The 18,019-nt window shown below is 46.8% G+C and overlaps 1 protein-coding gene across 2 annotated transcripts in view; it reads right to left on the bottom strand.

The window, feature by feature from the left end:
• EMCN (endomucin) overlaps positions 1-18,019 on the bottom strand; it is a 754,511-nt gene that overhangs the window by 257,552 nt on the left and 478,940 nt on the right. For both annotated transcript variants that reach the window (XM_078676082.1, XM_078676083.1), the window contains exon 5: positions 6,470-6,592. In XM_078676082.1, coding sequence (XP_078532208.1) covers positions 6,470-6,592 — 123 coding nt within the window. The remainder of the gene's footprint in view (positions 1-6,469; positions 6,593-18,019) is intronic.

Raw genomic sequence — 18,019 nt, 5'->3', positions numbered from 1 at the left:
CACAATCACACTACCAATGACATGCGATGGACTGTCATCGAGCAAATAAATCAGGAGAACGATTACAACAACGCCAATTCGAGAAGGAACAACGATGGATATAGACTTTCCAAGCTCAAAAATGGGCTGAATTATAATATTCCCTGGAATTCAGTCCTCACTAAATAACTTTTTCTTCTCATAATAACCAGGAATACTGCACTTCCTTTTATGAAGTCTCCCCATAATACCTCCGGGCACCAGGCACTGCTAGCAGTGACACTCAGCAATTTGCGCTATAGGTACCTCCTTGTTACGTTCCCTACTTCCGCTTGCCTCTACCAGGCACCACAAGTATTGCCATCAAGCTATTCACCTCCTGTTACGTTTCTTTCCTCTTTCCAGGCACTCCCTGTGAGGCTTCCCCCCTTTCGTCTGCCTTTTTCCAAGAAATGCTTTTATCGCCACTTAGAGATCTGCGTTCAGTCACGCCCCACGGCTGAGTAACGTCCTTAGCAATGTGTTAGACCAGCCTCCCAGGACCCAGAACTATTCAATCCTCTAGTGCCGTCACGCATAGCATGCCCATCACGTGACTGAACCTCCACGCCCACAGCCACATACCCGGAAACACCTCGCACTTAACCAGCAGTCGGAGGTCCCTTCAGTGTTCCTCGGGGCGCCAACACGGGTCTTAGATTAGGCGTAACAGCCGGTGACTGGTCTCCACGCATTGAGTACTCAGGCATGATGCAGGTGGGAACTGCTCGGTCTGGATCATTACCCTTTCATCCCCTAGCCCTTTACTTAGGCTTTAACCCATTTTCCCTCCATGCTCCCAGATTGTGCATTGCACCAGCACCTCGACCCCGGCTTCCATGAGGCCACGGAACTTTGCGTTTAAGTAAGCCCCTCGTATTCCTTACCCTCCGTCAACAGTTGTTCTTTTGTATATGCCGCAACCAGCATGCATGCTTTTTAACCAATCTAACACACTCACTGAGTGGTGTGAGAGCGTAGACATCCGCACTATTGGATATTTAACAGTGTGGATGAGTAAGATATTCACAGGTTGAATATCGTCTGGGAGTTACTATGCGGCCTTGATAACTTTACTCCCTTTAAATGTTGGGTCTGCATGAGCGCGCACTCACTTTACTATTATTTTTAGTGGGTTGTAACGCATGGTCATGGACGGACGTCCTATTGATTATGCCCCCGAGTGCCACATAGTATATGGGGCACTAGAAGTGTGATTACCATCAGTAAGTCACCGGACACACCGTGTAAATTTCCACATTGATATGCACGGATTATGTACAGAGGAGCGAATTTTTCCTTAGACACTTGTTATGCAATTGATTATGTTTAGCGTTTGTTTGTTTGTCTTTTCAGATTTTCTCTTTCGACAATTGAGAAAGGGAACACCTAACTGTGAGTACGCGGTTGGGCTTCACAGTGAGCAAGAGTAGGGAACACCTTGGCGTGTGTAGACCGCCCTGGTTACACTCACTGGTCCTGATGAAAACCTGGAACTTCCTCCTAGAGGTTGAAACATGTAGACATTTTTATTTTCACTTTTCCACAACCAAGATACCGAAGGTCAATTAAACCTAGCACAGCATCGCCAAAAACTTTTTAACATTGTCTAGTTGCTCCAGAATACATTTTTTATGAAGGAGTTAAATCTGGCCGATTTTTAATTCACTCCCTTTTTTCCATTCACTTGCCTTCAAAAATACCTGCTCCACTGTAATCAGATGTCGCAGCACACCCGAACGGCACTCTTCTGTTCGGGTGGGACCCCTATGATGAAGCATGTCACCAACTAGGTTGGTGAGTAAGGGCTCTTCTTAAAAAAGGAAAATTTCCCCTTTTCTGTGCACCTCTCTTTTTGACTTCAGAGACATTGCAATGTCTCTAGGGTGTACTCCTCCTATTGTTTGATCATTCTATTAAAAGGGGACCAGGAGTATTCCCACACAAAATACCCTTTCTCTCTTTTTTGTTCGCAATCAAATAATATCTGGTGCCACTCCAGGGCTTAAGGGATACCTAGGAGAGCAAGGGGAAGGCTTGCAAAAATAATTTACATGAATTAATTAATTAATTAACTAATTAATAATAACCAGGGACTTAAAGACTATAACCAGCCTATAGACACAACAACAGAAAATGTATTAAAAAAAGGGAAAAATAGCAAACATATCTGTGGGCTCTAAAGGAATATATCATACAAAGCTCCCAGTAGAAGGTTTTTAATAATGGTAGAAAATGGTTAATAATAAACCATCAACTAATAGAGCGGTTTCACAAAATGATGCACAAACACACAACTTAGCGAGAAGGCATAGAGAACAAAGACAAAATACCCACCCATCAGATACATACTCGTTTCACAAAATTGTGGATATGGCTTGGCTAAGAAGGTTTGGAGAAAAAAGATAAAATGGCTGCCAATGAGCGACACACTGGTTTAAAAAAATTAATGGATGAGCACATGCCCGGACAAAAAGAAGACACGAAGAACAAAGATAGACACATTTGCCTCCCCTTAAAGCACTTCCTCCACCTACCATCAACTAACATATGTAGTATTTCTGGGCAGTGTTTACACAAATGTATTCTTCATTATTGGCCAAATGTGCCAAGGACTGTTCCAAAGGCCCACACACCATCAATAAAGCAGAATGCAAAAAATAAACTAAATAAAATGGGAACAACACAGCAAAAGGTAAACTGACATTAAATTAATCAAATAAAATGTTAAAATTACCTAAACACAAACAGCTTTAGAAAAAAATGACCTCAGACAAATCCAATTAAAAGATACAGAAAACACACATGTGAACACTGGATTATTAATTGGAAGGAATGGGAATCCACCAGAAGGAATAATGGAAATATCTTGTGAGATTCAAAAACGGTTTCAGCAATTTAAACCTGAGTTCAACCCCTGATAACTATGTCCGAGAGGCTTATCTTAAGAAAATGTGTAAAGTAGTTATTAGTGCTAAAACAGTTAAGAAGTAAAAACACAACACAATACAAATACCATCCCACCAAATGTACAAAAATCCAATATGTCTTTAAGACTTTAGACAGAAAAAAAAATGTTAAGCAGCAACTGCAGACAAGTGGTCATAGTGGTCTGGGCCACGACCCGGGTTTGACCTGGTTGGAGGCTTTACACTGGGACTTAGTCTTTTTTTCTGGAATCCAAAGTCCTGTGTAGGTGTTCCACATTGTCGGTGAAGCCGTTGGTTTAGGTGGGACCAACTCTAAGTGGTGTAATTAAAAATTATGCTCAGGAAAGTCATCTCGCCGGCAGGACTTAGTCACTTGGCCAGAGCTCAGATTCTTCTGGTGGGACAAGGCTGCAAACAGTAGCTGAAGAGGGCTACACAAGGTCAGATACTTTCTCTAGGAGGTCCCGCTGAGATGGATTTGCTGCTGCTGAAAAACTCAGAGCAAGAGAAACTTCAGCCATCAGCCCAGCAGCAATGCTACTTGGTCTAATCGATTTGGCAGATTTGTCCAGATTATCCAGAGGTCTTTGAAGTCAAAAAGTTTTTAAGTCCCAGGTTTTTCTGGAGGTTAGGAGGAGTACACTTTGGCATAGCGAATGGACCCAGGACTTCAGGAACAACACTTGGGGGTTAGGAGTTACTTCGGCAGAAACAACCAGCAAGGCCCAAGGCAGTTCCAGTTGGAACTGGTCAGCTGCACTCTTCTGGAAATGGGCTATAGCAGCTTGTTGTGTCACTATAGCCTAACAAGAGGTCAGAATACTGACTGTCTGGAGTCCCCTCCTTTGTCCTGGGTACAAGTGGGAGCAGGCCCAGTCCTTCAGGTGTCATGCAGCAGGTGTAGGCCTTCTTCTGTTCTTCCACAGGTCCATAATGTTCTTAAGAGGGTGCACATGAGTGCCACATTTATGCCTGCACTAGCCTGTGGGTAGGGTTAACACTTGGCCCCACGCTAACCAATGGGGAAGAATTCTCAGAGATAACAATGCCCATTTTTACAGTAATTCATGTGTACCCTACTGCAAACAATCCCACAGTGCTCATCTCCACGTAAATCCAAGATGGTGAAATCATTTTCTCCTTGCGCAGAGCCTGTGTGATCACCCCAGGGGTATGGCCAGGGAAATGAACAACCCCTCATGTGTGTTCATTTTGAACCATTTATGGTGGCAGATCTTTACCACTGTCGTTGGAGCCTTCCTGACATAGGTAAGAAAGGAAGGGCCTGCCCAGGTGTCAGCAAACTTTTGCCTCTGACAGGTGAAGCCTCTTTGAAGATAATCAAGTTCCTGCACACTGCCCAAATGGGAATCCTGCCACAGGAACAGAAACACTTCCTCACTCCCAAGCTCATGTCTCTTGCTCTGGGAGTAGTTTTCACACCTCATTCAGGGCCAAGCACTCAAGAGGGCTGCAGCTGGAGGTCAATCCAAATTTGCTTCCAGAGGCTTTAGGCAACAAAAATGCAACTTTCTAAAAAATGTATTAAAAATGTGACTTCACCAGTGTAGTGGGCTTTATATAAATATTACATGAAGCACAAAATTGAATTTCTAGCTGTTTTCTTACCGGAGATAGCATTATTATATATAATATTGCGCCCCAGTGTTTTCCTATGGAACAGCCAGCCTTGCTACAGTGAAAATAGCTTTGAGACGTTTTCCCTGTAAGGACATGGGCAACATTAAATAACTACATGTCCTACATTTAAATACCATGCACGTCTGCCTTTTGGGCAGTTCAGCCTGCTTAGGGGTGACTCATTGATATTTAAAAAGAATGTTTAGGTATGATAAAAGGGTTTATTTTGACAGGTCAAATTCCACTTTTTAAACAGCCACAGTCCGTCTACAATACTAGTCCTGGGACCATTTTTACACTGTCACTGTAGTGGATGGCAAAATGGGTGTTGCAGCCCACTAGTGACATTTAATTTACAGGCCCTGGATAAGTTTGTACCTACTAGGTACTTATAGGTATGTTAAATATACCAATTAGAGTATAGCCGGTATTGACATGTTTCAGGGGCCAGAACACATGCACTGGGGCTGTTAGTAGAGCTTTGGTGCAAAGTGCCAAAAAACCCAGCAGCATCAGTCCACAAAAAATGAGGGTGATCACGTCAAAAGAGGCATATTCCTACAATACAGTAATCAGCCATCTTGCTTGCTTACAAACACAAAATGGTAGGCAGCACTTGGAGACAAAGGTATCCGCGAACAAAGGAAAATGGATGGCTACTTTGGCCGGGACTCTTTGAGCTCCTGTCCAGCCACCAACAGCAACTAGCCCACAATAATAAACTATATTTTGCACAACTTGAAGGCTATCCACAGTCCCCTTAAATATCTCTGGCTCATCTGCAGTGAAAAATCTGTTAAAATATCTGACAAAAGCATTAATAACCTTCAGCAGAATAGGCCCCAAACAGCAAAACACCACAGTATAAACACTAATCTGGTGAAAAAACACATAGAAAATGAGTAAATATATTGCAAGGCCTCTACCACCCCAAAATGCCCCTTTTTCTCCTCCTTTTATCTCTTAATCTCTAGATCAGCCTGGTGCTGGATTCTCTTGTTTCAAACTCCAGGCCACCCCGGAACAAACAAACAAAAATGAAGAAATCAAAAAAGACGAAAGTAAATGGTGATTTTGCCCTCTCTCAAATATCAAATAGTTTGCAAAGTACTGAACTGAACTTATTTGAGTATTTAAAAAAATCCAAGAAAAAGAATGAGGGATGTTTTGCAACCAGAATCCAAATCCCAAATGACAAAGGACTCAACAAAGAAGAGGGATGAGTCTTTAGCACAAGAAGATGTTGCTACTATATGTGCTATAGCCTCGCTCTTTATTGTGCTTGACCTGTAAAAGAAGGATGGGTTGTGCTCTCAAAACTCTATTATACGGTAAAAAATCAGCTTGAAATGAATTTCACTCAATAACTATCATCTGACAACAACACCAGCGTGTACAATAAACACTTATGTTTGGGAAAACCTAGCAATGTTCCCACAGTAAGTTTTTTACCCAAAATCTCATGGAACATGGCGTATTGGTGTCATCTTGGGCATTATGAATTACAAGTATAATGTGAAATAGTGGAAGTTATGCAAGATTACAATAGCATAACGGACATTTTGATTAGATCTAATCAAAATATCACTTTATCTAGGGCATAAAAATTCCTGGTGCCTGCTGTGGTTAGTATACGGCAATATTGGGCATTACGCATCACAAGTATCTCTGATTAGACTTGCGTGTAAACTGAACGTTACAGGTTCAAACCTCTGCAGACATGTTTCTACTTGTGAGTTTGATAAACATTTGTATCAATTAATTAGTTAGTGGTGTCACTTGTTATTTACAACACTTCAACATTTCAAAACCCTGTTAGCAAGTGCTAAATAAAACAGTATCATTATTATGACATAACTTTGAGCAATACACATCTTTACCTTGTCCAGTTGTATTGGAAGATGTTGGCAATGTTGTCCTTCCTTGACCAACATCTTCTGTACTGTTGAGTACACTGATTCCCTTCGAAGAAGTATTAATTGATGTTGTAGTCACATTATTATCTGTAAAAATAACAAACTCATTTAATACTAATTCAGAAGAAGCTAAAAACAAACCATATCCATCCTTAATTCAGAGCTAATCAAATCTCTACATGAACATCACAGAAAGAGCCTTATTTACAAGCACTGACACATGAATGTTAAGCTCATAGCTAGGACCAGTGGAGGTATGGAATTCTTCACACACGTCTTTTCTTTTAATCACATTTAACACATAACCCATCTTCAGCTGCATAATTTGCAGGCCATGTGTGAGCTTGCTACCCCTTGTGCCTCACTAATATCTTATCCAGGGACAGTGACCGTCTGCCTGGCAGTCTCTCGAGGCTCCTGCCACGCATTGGGGGCTGTAAGGCAAATCAAATGGTTGTTCATCCGGAGACCTATGAATACTCCTCTATATAGAGGACCAAGCTAACTGCATTCCATAATCACATCAACACAATGAAGTCTGCTATTGCCAAGGAAATATATTTAACTGATAGTTGGCAAAACTCAAAATAAAATATGTCGAAGTTGTAATGATTCAATGTTCTCAGCGGGTCAACCAAGAAGTGAAGAAGAATAACTACAAAATTGCAATATGCAATAGTCATAATTCTAGGATAGGTTTGTTACTAAAGTATTGTGAAGTCTCAGGGTAGACAGCCATGTGCTGTGTCTCAAAGCCCCAGTGGGTGGCATTGACCTCGAAAGGCCACGTGTTAAATGTTTAAATATGTTGAGAGAGAGAAAAAGAAAGTGAGAAACTTGTATGTTATTTTACACAAAAATGATTTAATTAGAAAAATATTACTGAAAAACAATGCATTTTTTAGGAACTCTAGGAAAAAGTGGTATTTTTTTAAACTTTAAATACGCTACTCTATATCTGGGATTTGATATGCGGTAAGGTACTGTTTCCTTTGTTACGGTATGCTTAGTTGTAGATTTGATGTACATTATAATTTCTAAATTAATAAAATAATATTGTTTCTTTTTTTCAGGTTTTTATTTTTTTATTTAATTGCATTTTCTTAAATTATCTGTTCTTCAAGTTATTTTCTTTCATTTGTGACTTCATAAAATTGGTTTCCTATAATTTGGTTTTCTCCAATGTGTTTTGTTTGTTTTTCCATTAATTCCCATACATCACTGTGCAGTACGCGTAGAGCCCCCTGGCACCCAGTCAGATTTTCAGGCCAAAGACTACTTGTGGCTAAGGGGCCCCCTGAGGACCAAGATCTGGGGCCCTGTGCCATTACTTCTGAATAAATGCCATGAACAAATATGGTAAAGACCATTTTAGATGTTTTCCAATTTAGTACATTAGACTGTTTCCCTTGCAATGAGTGATATTTATTAAAACTGAAAGGTAAAGAAGAATATCAGTATCAGTTTTTCGCATTTAAAAACTGTATAAAGGAGTGAAAGAGTCAATACTTTCTATGCTTTACCTGGTGCTATTCTGGTTCGCAAGTACCAGGAACTAGCGTTGCCAGCTCACTCCATATCATTTTTTTTTTTTTTAAAGTAATTTTTTTTGTAAACACACTTTACACAGGCCAATAGTTACGCACATTCAGTATCAATCACAGTGCCACAGTCTGGTATGTCAACATCACGTGTACACAGCCTGCAGGCCCACATCCCGGGGGCCGGGCGGCAGCAATGGTTCCGCGCCCACATGCCTGGTGTTTCTTCCGCAGGAGTATTGTCTCGGATTTGTGTGTGTGCCTACTTTTCCATCCTCAACTAAGGAAACCCTGAACTCCCCCCCCAACTCCCCTCCAGTTCAAAGATTCTAACCCCCCCCCTGTTCCCCCCCCCCCCAACCCACCATCCGCACAGGAGCCTCTGGAGGTGTACCTCTAACCTTGGACTTCAGGCCTTCCCTTCTACCGGTCCTCTTAACTCCAGTTTATTGTAATGTGCTGTTCCCGGCCACGTCTAGGTCCTCCCCATCATCCACCATTCCACTATCCCTGAGGCCTTGAACCATTACCTCCCAGGCCGTTGCTTGTTCTAGCGCCCTTTCATTAGCAGTTCTGCGCGCCATCTGATATCTATGTGTGCTGTCGCAGGCCGCCCACTTCAGAAATTCGTTGTACCACCTCTTATGCGTCGGGCCCGTCCTTGCCTTCCAGTTTCTAGTTATCTCACGCTTGGCTACCATCAATCCCATATCTATGAATTTGCTTGAAAGCTTGTTTTTGGGGGTATGTGGGAACCAATGCAGGAGGCACACCGCTGCATCATAGTCAACAGTCCGGCCCGTCACCTCGTTCATGGACCCACCCACGGACCGCCAATAGTCCGATAGGGCCGGGCACGACCAGAGCATATGCACCAGCTCTGCTCCTCCCGCCGCGCAGCGGGGGCATTTCGCATCAGTCGCGCCAAAGTATCTCAGGATTCTCCCAGGGGTCATGTATGCCCTGTGCAGTATATAATAATGAATAATTTGAAACCGAGCGTTCCTTGTGCTATTACGCGCCCTTCGCACCAGTTGTGCCCACGTCGTGTCTGGGATGGGCTTGCCCAGGTCAGTCTCCCACTTGAGTTTCAGCGCATCGAGGGGCGGCAAGTGCTCGTGGAGCATTCTGTTATATAAACAAGACACCGCTTTCACCGTTCCCGCCGCCATCATGGTGTATTGGCATGCCATGGCCGTCTCCGGCTCTGCCAATCCCAGTCCCCAGTGTTTCTGCATAGCTCTTATCACAGCTGCGTGTAGGAGATAACCCCCGCGTGGGAGATCAAATCGTTCCTGGAGGGCCAGGTACGGGAGGAGCTCCCCGTTGTCGAAAAGATCCCCTATCACCTGTATTCCCGCCTCCTCCCACTGCTGCAGGCGGGACCAATCGCCTCCATGGGGCAGGGCAGTCAACATGCCCAGTGGCATCTCCGGGGCGTAGGGGTGCGTAATCCCTGCCCGCTTCTGTGCTCGGTTCCAGCAGCGCCGAAATGTATCCTGTTCAAGGGGTAAATCCCGGGCGGCGAGTTTCTGTCCTAGAGCGATGTAGGCTAGTATGTGCCGTGGCGTGCCCCGCAGTCGCCCATCTTCTGGGCCCCGGTAAACACGAGCTACCTCTTGCGTAAAGATCTGCAACTGGGCAGCGAGGTAATAGAGCTCATAATCAGGGAACGCCAAGCCTCCCTCATCTTTCGGGCGGGTGAGTGTCGCCAGCGCCACTCTACATCTGCCCGTCCCCCACAGGAAGGTAGTCAGCTGGGATCTAAGTCGACGGAAGAAGGAGCTGGGGATCCAGATCGGGAGCGTTCGAAAGTAATACAGCAGCCGCGGGAGGGCCACCATTTTTAACAGAGCTATCCTACCAGCTATGGACAGGGGAAGCGTGGCCCAGAATGCCATGCTGCCCTTCAGGCCTCTGACGCATCTCTCCACATTACCCTCGAACAAGGCCGTCGCTGTGTGATAAACGTAAACTCCAAGGTAATGGAGACAAGTCGGCTCCCATTGGAGTAGCGGTCTGTGTTCTGGGCGGGCCGCGTCCTCCTTCAATGGAAAGAGGCACGTTTTCTTCCAATTAACCCTCAGTCCCGACAGGTCGCCAAAACGTCCCAGCAATTCCTCCGCACCATCGAGCTCTATTGCGTCATTAGCAAGGAACAACAGGAGATCATCGGCGTACAGCAATATAAACTGTCGCCCGTCGCTAGCGAGCACGCCTGCGAAGTATCGCCCCCTGCGGGCTTCCACCGCCAGCGGTTCGATCGCTAATGCGAACAGTAATGGGGATAGGGAGCACCCCTGCCGGGTGCCCCTCTCTACTGGGTACTGTCGGGACACCAGGGACCCAACTCGCACTCTCGCCACTGCCGCTGTATAGAGCACTTTCGTCCAACGGATATAGCCTACGCCCAGCCCGAAGCGCTCCATGACTGCATATAAATAATCCCACTCTAGACTATCGAACGCTTTTTCTATATCGACCGAGAGGGCAAGCGGGGTTCCACTCCTCTCTCGCAGATCTTCCATAAGTCGGATAAGCCTTCTAATGTTTAACGTCGTGTTCCGGGTAGGGATAAAGCCGTTCTGGTCCACGTGGATCAGAGTGGTCATGTGCGGCAGGAGTCTCGATGCTAGAATAGAGCTTAAGATTTTATAGTCAGCTGTGAGCATCGAGAGCGGCCTATAGGAGGCCGGACTGCTGCCTTCTCTGCCAGGTTTCAGCAGCGGGATGACTATCGCTTCCCGCATCGATTGGGGGAGTCGACCCGTGGTTCCCGCTTCCTTGTACACAGCTAACAGCCGCGGCGCTAAGGCGTCCACAAATTTGCCGTAAAATTCAACGGGCAAACCATCTATACCTGGCGTCTTATTGCGGGCCATGGACTTAATAGCTCTTCTAATCTCCCCTAAGTCGATGTCTCTCCCCAAATCCTCCGCCTGCTCGTCCTCTAAGCACGGCAGGGTGAGGTCGTCCAGGAAAGCCTCTGCCTCCTTCCCTCGGTCACCCGGGTGCTACTATAAAGTTTCTCGTAGTATCTCTGAAAGCCGTCCACTATGGCCGACTGGGTGTAGGACAGATTCCCCTCCTCCTCGGCAATTTGCAAGATAGGGGAGCAGCGTTTCGCGGGGTTAGCAAGCCACGCCAACAAAGTGCCCGATCGGTCGCCTTCCACATGAGATCGCAGCGCGTATGCCCGATGATCATAAGCCCGTAGCCTCTCTACTTCAACCGCCACTGCTTCCCGGGCCGAGCAAACCGTTCCCTGCAGCTCCGGCCGGCCCGGTCGGTCTCTCTCCACTGCCCTCAGTTTGGCGTCTGCCCTCTCTAGGTCGGTCAACAGTACCCGTCTCGTGCCCACGACCTGCGCAATGCACTGTCCCCTCACTACCACTTTGAAGGCGTCCCATTCCACTGCCCTAGAGGTCGCTGAACCCTCGTTATTGGCAAAGTATTGTGCCAACCCCTCCTCCAGTGCCGCCCCGAGTATCGGGTCTTCTAAAGTCTCCGGCCGGAGCCTCCAGGTTGGCACCCTAGGCTTTTCCGTCATCCAGTCTAAGTGAATTAAAAGCGGATTGTGGTCTGAGATCGTTCTCGTCAGATATTCCGACCAGGCAACCTGCGACAGCACTTCTCGTGTGCACAATATCGCGTCCAGTCTAACGTGGAGTTCATGCATCCCGGAGTAGAACGAGTAATCCCGGTCTGTTGAGTGCCGCGCCCTCCATGCATCAGTTAACCCCCAGCTCTCTTGCCAGTCCCGTCTACCCTTGGCTACACGGTGTACCGGGGAGTCTCTCAGGGGTGGGTGGGACCTATCTAATTGCACGTCCGCCACGGAGTTAAAGTCCCCTCCCATGAGTATCGGACCCACCAGGAAGTGCGCCAGCGTCCCCGACAGGTTTGCATAGAAAGTCAATTGGTCTATATTCGGGGCATATACACTGCATAGAACGATAGCTTTACCCCGCAATCTGCCCTCCACTACTACAAATCTCCCCTCTGGATCTATCAGCTGTCTAGTCATTTGGAAAGGCGTCCCCGCCCTCACCCAGATCAGAGCGCCCCTTGCGTAGGCCGAGTAAGAGGTGTGAAAAACCTGCCCCCGCCATCTCCTCTGTAACGCCACCCCTTCCTGCTTCGTAATGTGTGTCTCCTGTAAGAGCGCTATGTGAATCCCTCTCCGCTGTAGGTAGGCGTGCACTTTATGCCTGCGTTGCATCGTGTGTAGGCCCCTCACGTTCCAGGTCATGCATTTCAAAACATTCGAGTTAGCCATTGTCCCATAAGTCATGGTTCTCCTCCCCCTCCCTATATCCATTCCTGCGGAAGATGGTCCCTCCCCGTCCCCAAGCAGAACCCCCCAATTGCTCAGCCCCTAAGGAATTCAAGGTCTGTGTCTGCAAATCCCCCCCATCACCAAACCCCAACTGTGGTGTTCCCCCTCCCCCCAGAACAGGCCCCAATACCGAGATATCAGACCCCATCCAAACTCCCTTAACTCAGAACTCCCAAGTGTTTAGTTCACGGCCGTAGCCGCAAGTGCCTTAAGGGCGTGCGGAGCGAGGCCTCGCCCAAAAGGGGGCTACATGACCCAGGTCCGCTGCTATCCCCCCCCTACTGAGAACAGCGCATAGCCAGTCACCCAGCGCTCATGCCTGGAATTAATTCCCCCGTTAACCGGGTGAACCCCCTCAAGGCCCTCTCCCCCTACCCATCAGTCGCAAGTCAGATGTTCAGGATTTCTTCCGCTGTTTGCGGTGTCACCACCGGATCCTTGGCACCGTGGACCCCCGACAGGTCCGACTCCGAGCCCGAGGCAGATACATGCGTCTCTGTGTCCGTGCCTCGTTTGGATTGAGAGCCCCCTTCTGTTCCAATTTCGATCACTGCTTGCAGCGCAGCCTTGCGCTCAGCCTCCGTTTGCGAAGCGGTTGGTCTCCCGGCTCCGCGACGACGCCTGCGCAGTCTTTGCGATTTGCGCGGACCCTCCGGCGCTCTTTCCCGCTCCTTTTCTCGCTCCTCTCGAACCTTGGCGCCATCCGTGCCCGCTTTGTAGGTTTCCCACCAGTCCCAAGCGTCTGCAGCCAGGTTGAAAAACATCGTTTTGTCGTCCACCACAATTCGAAGTCTGGCAGTGAATAGCAATGAGTATTGGATGCCCTCTGTGCGTAGCTCCTTCTTGATCGTCAGAAAGGAAGCCCGCTGCTTCTGCGTCTCGAACGTGAAGTCCGGGAACAGCGTGACTTTACTGTTTGCGATTTGGAACGGGCCATCGTCCCGGGCTCTTTGCAGGAGCAGGTCCCTGTCCCTGTAGTGCAGCAGTTTAGCCACGATGGGTCTCGGTGGTAGGCCAAGTTTGGGCGGGCCGGATGGGACCCGATGCGCTCTCTCCAGGGCAAAGAAGGGCGACAGGCCCTCAGGTGCCACTACAGTTCTTAGCCAATTGTCACAGTAGGCCACCAAGTCCGTCCCCCCTTCGCTCTCCGGCAGGCCTACGATTCGCACGTTGCTGCGGCGGCTTCTATTTTCCGCGTCCTCTGCCCGTCGCTCCAATACCTGAATCCGGTCTAGAGCCTCCGTGAGTTTGCCCTCAAGAGTTTTGTGGGCAGGAGCCAGGACTTTCAGGGCCCCCTCAGTCTCTTTTACCCTGTCTTTCAATTTGTCGTGGTCGGCACGGAGCAGGCCGAGCCCTGACGCCACCTGCGCAATATCATTATGCAGCGCTTCCCTCGTTGCTGTGATGGCCTCCAGGATACGATCTTGTAGCCTCTTCAGGTCTGAGGGCTCCCCCATGTCTCCTTCCGCCGTCCCCGAGGCCGCCGCTTCCTCCTGCTTGCCTCTCGGCTTCCCCATCGTGGCCTGCGGGAGTTCTCGGGGCTCAGTCCAGCGCTCGCCCTTCACACTGCCTCTTCAGCGTCGTGCTAGCTCTCTCAAAGCAAGGTCAATCTCCCCTGTCCGGGCATCCAGCGTTTGCAGTTAGCGTCGCTGGGTAGGGGTCAGACACGGGGGGATACGGGCGTGTTGCCCCGGGCCGTGGGTGGTAGGGCACCGATGTCCTAATGTCGCCGAGATCAGGTTCACTCCCAGCGGCCGCCCGCCGCTATCCGGGGGCGAGGCTCACTAGCCCTCGTGGCGGGAGTCAGCCAGGGCCCCCCAGCTGGCAAGTACAGTCACTCCCTGGCGTGCTTGCCTCCGCCGTTAACAATCCAGGTAGTCCCCAAATGTTCGCCGCTCTCCCCCCGCCTCACTTCACCCCCCCTGTGGGCTGCTCGGTGTTACGGCTTACCGCGTAGTTCAGGGGGGGGAGGGGGGAGCGTTCAGGATCCCTCCGGCTCGCCGGGTCTCAGCCGCGCCAGTCTGGGCACAGGGTGTCCACAGCGCACAGCGCTCTCCACGCAGCCTCCCCGGGGCTTTCACCAGCAGCCGCTTCGCTGCTCCGCGGAGCTTCTAGGAGAGGCCTCTACAGGGCCTCCGGGGGGGAGGGGGCACTTCTCCACCGGTTCCGACCCTCGGCGGGTCTCAGCTTCACCCCCAGGCGTCAGCCCTCGGTTCAAGCAGCCGGACGTTACAAGTCCGTCACTGCGGCCGCCATTTTGGGTGTTCTCCCGGCCCGGCTCTGGCTTCTCCGTGGTCCGGCGGAGGCCGGTCCTCCCAACGGCCCCCTGTCCGCTCCGCTCTCGCCCCACCAATGCCGGTGCCCGGATCGATGCTTTCCAGGCGCAGCGCTGGGCTCCCTGCAGCAGAAGACAGGATAATTGCGGGGAATAGGCGCGGAGCTCCGGGCTCACGCCGCCATCACCCTCGGCGTGCAAGCCACGCCCCCTCACTCCATATCATCACATACACTGCTCCAAGTCCTGGTGCTTAATGTGGTGACCTAATGCATCCTGGCTGTTGTAGTCTTAGTTTATTACCATTAAGTTAATTAGATTAACACATCTGGTACCAATGATTTGTGGGTTTAAAGCGAAGGAACGGAAACCATGCCTCTGGTGACATGGAGTGTGGTGGTAACCCTACATGAACCAAGTGCTGAGTCTGAGTCAGACACTAGTGCAGAACCTGGCTGGAGCCATGACTGGCTCGCCCACCTCTACATCAAATCGGAGAAACCACAGCATATGTAAGCAAGCGAAAGATGAAGAGACAGTATCTCCTAGGTCGTCTCTCCCATTGTGCTGAGAGCCATAGGGTGTCAGCAGGGAGGCAACAGCATCCCAAGTGGTAAGCATGGGACAAACTGTATGACCCCCGCTAAGAGCATGCACTTCCTTTTAGTATTATGATGCTCAAGAAATTTTCCTTGTCAACGAAAGATGAACTGTGGTCTATAATGTCATTGATGACTTCTGTTGACATTATAATTATGAGTTTAGGAGATTTCAGTGCTCCAGCCCAAATAAGCCATCATATGTTGGAATCAGTAAAAGTCCACTGATTCCAACCTATCAATGGGTTTCTTCGTTTCCAGTAAAGATTGGACATCCTGAGAAATGACATTACAAGTCTGAATGAATCAGAACCTGTCATTCATGGGCATGATGTAATTCCTGAAAAACACAGGTTCCGAAAACACTGTTGTTTGTCAAACAAAATAGTTAAATGTGATATAAGTTCATTGTAAGAAAACTTTCAAGTGGGCCTAGTCTCCATCAGCAGATAGATATCAGTATCTTTTGTAGGTTTTTGATAAATCTAACAAATCTTTTGCACAATATATCACTCTAATACCTGACGATATAAGAGTAATTTACTAAGTGTCTCAGCTATGGCCCGCATTATGGTCTGTATAACTCCTTGCTAAGCATTCCCCAGGGGTATCGGTATCTCTGGAGGATGCAGTTACTGGCAATAACAGATTGAACCCGAGGATCCTCTGAAAATAGCAGAATTACTCATGGATCCAGTAAATTTCTGTTTAATTCCACTTGTAATTCCTCATTTTATCCCGGAGTTTCACCTGGAGGCCTCATCTGCTTTCATTAGTAAAGACCTCTGCGTGGAAGTAAACTAAACAGGACTGAAGTTTTTACAGATCTCATAATTCTGGTTAGGCTGTTAACAACAATTACAGGCCCAGGAGGAGGGAAGAGGCCATTCATAATGCGGGCCTATGTGGCATTTGTGAAGCATGAAGGAGCAAAACATTTTTATAGGTATGTTTTAACTGGCGACTTGATGACAATTAAGCAATATGGGTTGGTGGAATTGTGAAATATTTCTCTTCTATTATATGCAGAATTTTAATAAAAAGTATGCAAAATATGCATGTATTCTATGAAATGTTCTTTGCTGGTAACTAGCTCTTAACATCTAGGCTGGTTTGAACACAAACATGTCGTAGAGCGGTAGCACACAACAGTTTCAGTTTCTGCAAGACATTTTCTACTCAAACCAGCCTCCTGTGGCAGAAAAGTACATAACAAAGCATAACTAATAAAAATGAAAACAATATGGCCTACATGCTAAACCCTAGAATCCACAATCTCACAAGATCATGACTTTGTGATAAAAAGATGTGAATGTAGTTGCAAGAGTAACTACAAATTGTAGTCCATCCTTTAGATCCTCCCATAACCAAATACATGGCCACCCCACCTGCTCAATGGCCCATTCCTTCTCAGAAGTCAAGTGTTAGAATGTATTCAAATATGAGTAATTTATATATGAATAAATCATGGAGCCTTTAACAGAGTGTCAGATCACTGCAGTGTGCTACCTCAAAGGTGTGGTGTTTGCAAAAGAGCATTTGAAATTCTTAAAAACAAATTGGAAGTTTTTCGGAAACAGGCAATATTGCTAGTAGTCACATTATGGATTCATAGGTCAAATACCTCTTTGGCCCCTCATGGATTGGCATTGTGAGAGCCGAACCCCAATATTCATCTCAAGCCCAAAATTTAAATTAGAGACTACACTCCTCTTAGAGAAAACATAATTTAGCAGAGATTAGCAAAATATATATATATTGGAAGCATAAAGGACTAAGTTCTAGATCAAAAGTAAGGCAAAAAGGAAATTTATTACAGAATAGAAGTCGGTGCAGAGAAAAATGCATGAAATGCCATTAAGGCTCAATTACAGAAATACACATAAAAGCAACATTTAATCATCTCTAATTAGGCGGAATCTTTAAGAGTCAAACTCAGTAAGAGTACTGAGAGCACCCTCAATAGCAAGTTTAAAAACAAAAGAGGAGCATGGCAAGTGGCCCATGAAAGTAATGAGAAAGATTCACCCTGAAAGACAGAAATCCTGTTTTATTGACAAATTCCACAAGCTAATAATTGATTCTGCAAATTCAGCATGTTAGAATCATTGTTAGGGTCGCATTGCAGACCAGAAACAACAACGTCATTTCCTAAATCTTTAGCACTAACCCATTTCTTGAAGTAAGAGAAACCTTCCACTTGCTCCCTCATCAATTGCACTCTGAAGATGTATGGCACAAATGAAATAAGTCTTAAACAATGGTTCATAGAATTAGCACAATTACATAGGACAACCAGCAGAAGTCCTTAAAAATGATGCTTAGAGCACATGATAGAAGCTCAATTCACAATACACCTTTTCTAACAATGGTATATATCGCTAGTACATTGATGTCATTCACTTGATGCTCAGTAGAAACAAAGGGAGAATTGGCTTTGAAGTGGGATATTAATGGGAGGGGATGAGCAGGAGGAAGCTAAGAAGAACACCAGAAACAGCATGCATTTTAAGAATAATAGCTTATTACATGAAAATGTGTCATAACTATTCTTAGGATTATTTTACAATTCTAAATGACCTAGGTAACTCATTCTAAGTGAGGAATCATTAGTTCATCGGTTATGGTGCATCATTTAAAAACTCAAATTTTCCCACAATATTTGGACATTTTGCAAATTTAAAAAATGCTATTACAGTCACCCTCTTGATTATTTTAATAACCAATAAAAAAACTCCCTCAAGAAAGTACAAACATTTA

Source organism: Lissotriton helveticus, chromosome 2_1 (assembly GCF_964261635.1).
Source record: "Lissotriton helveticus chromosome 2_1, aLisHel1.1, whole genome shotgun sequence".
Taxonomy (NCBI): Eukaryota; Metazoa; Chordata; class Amphibia; order Caudata; family Salamandridae; genus Lissotriton; species Lissotriton helveticus.
This window is presented reverse-complemented; position numbering and strand designations above follow the sequence as displayed.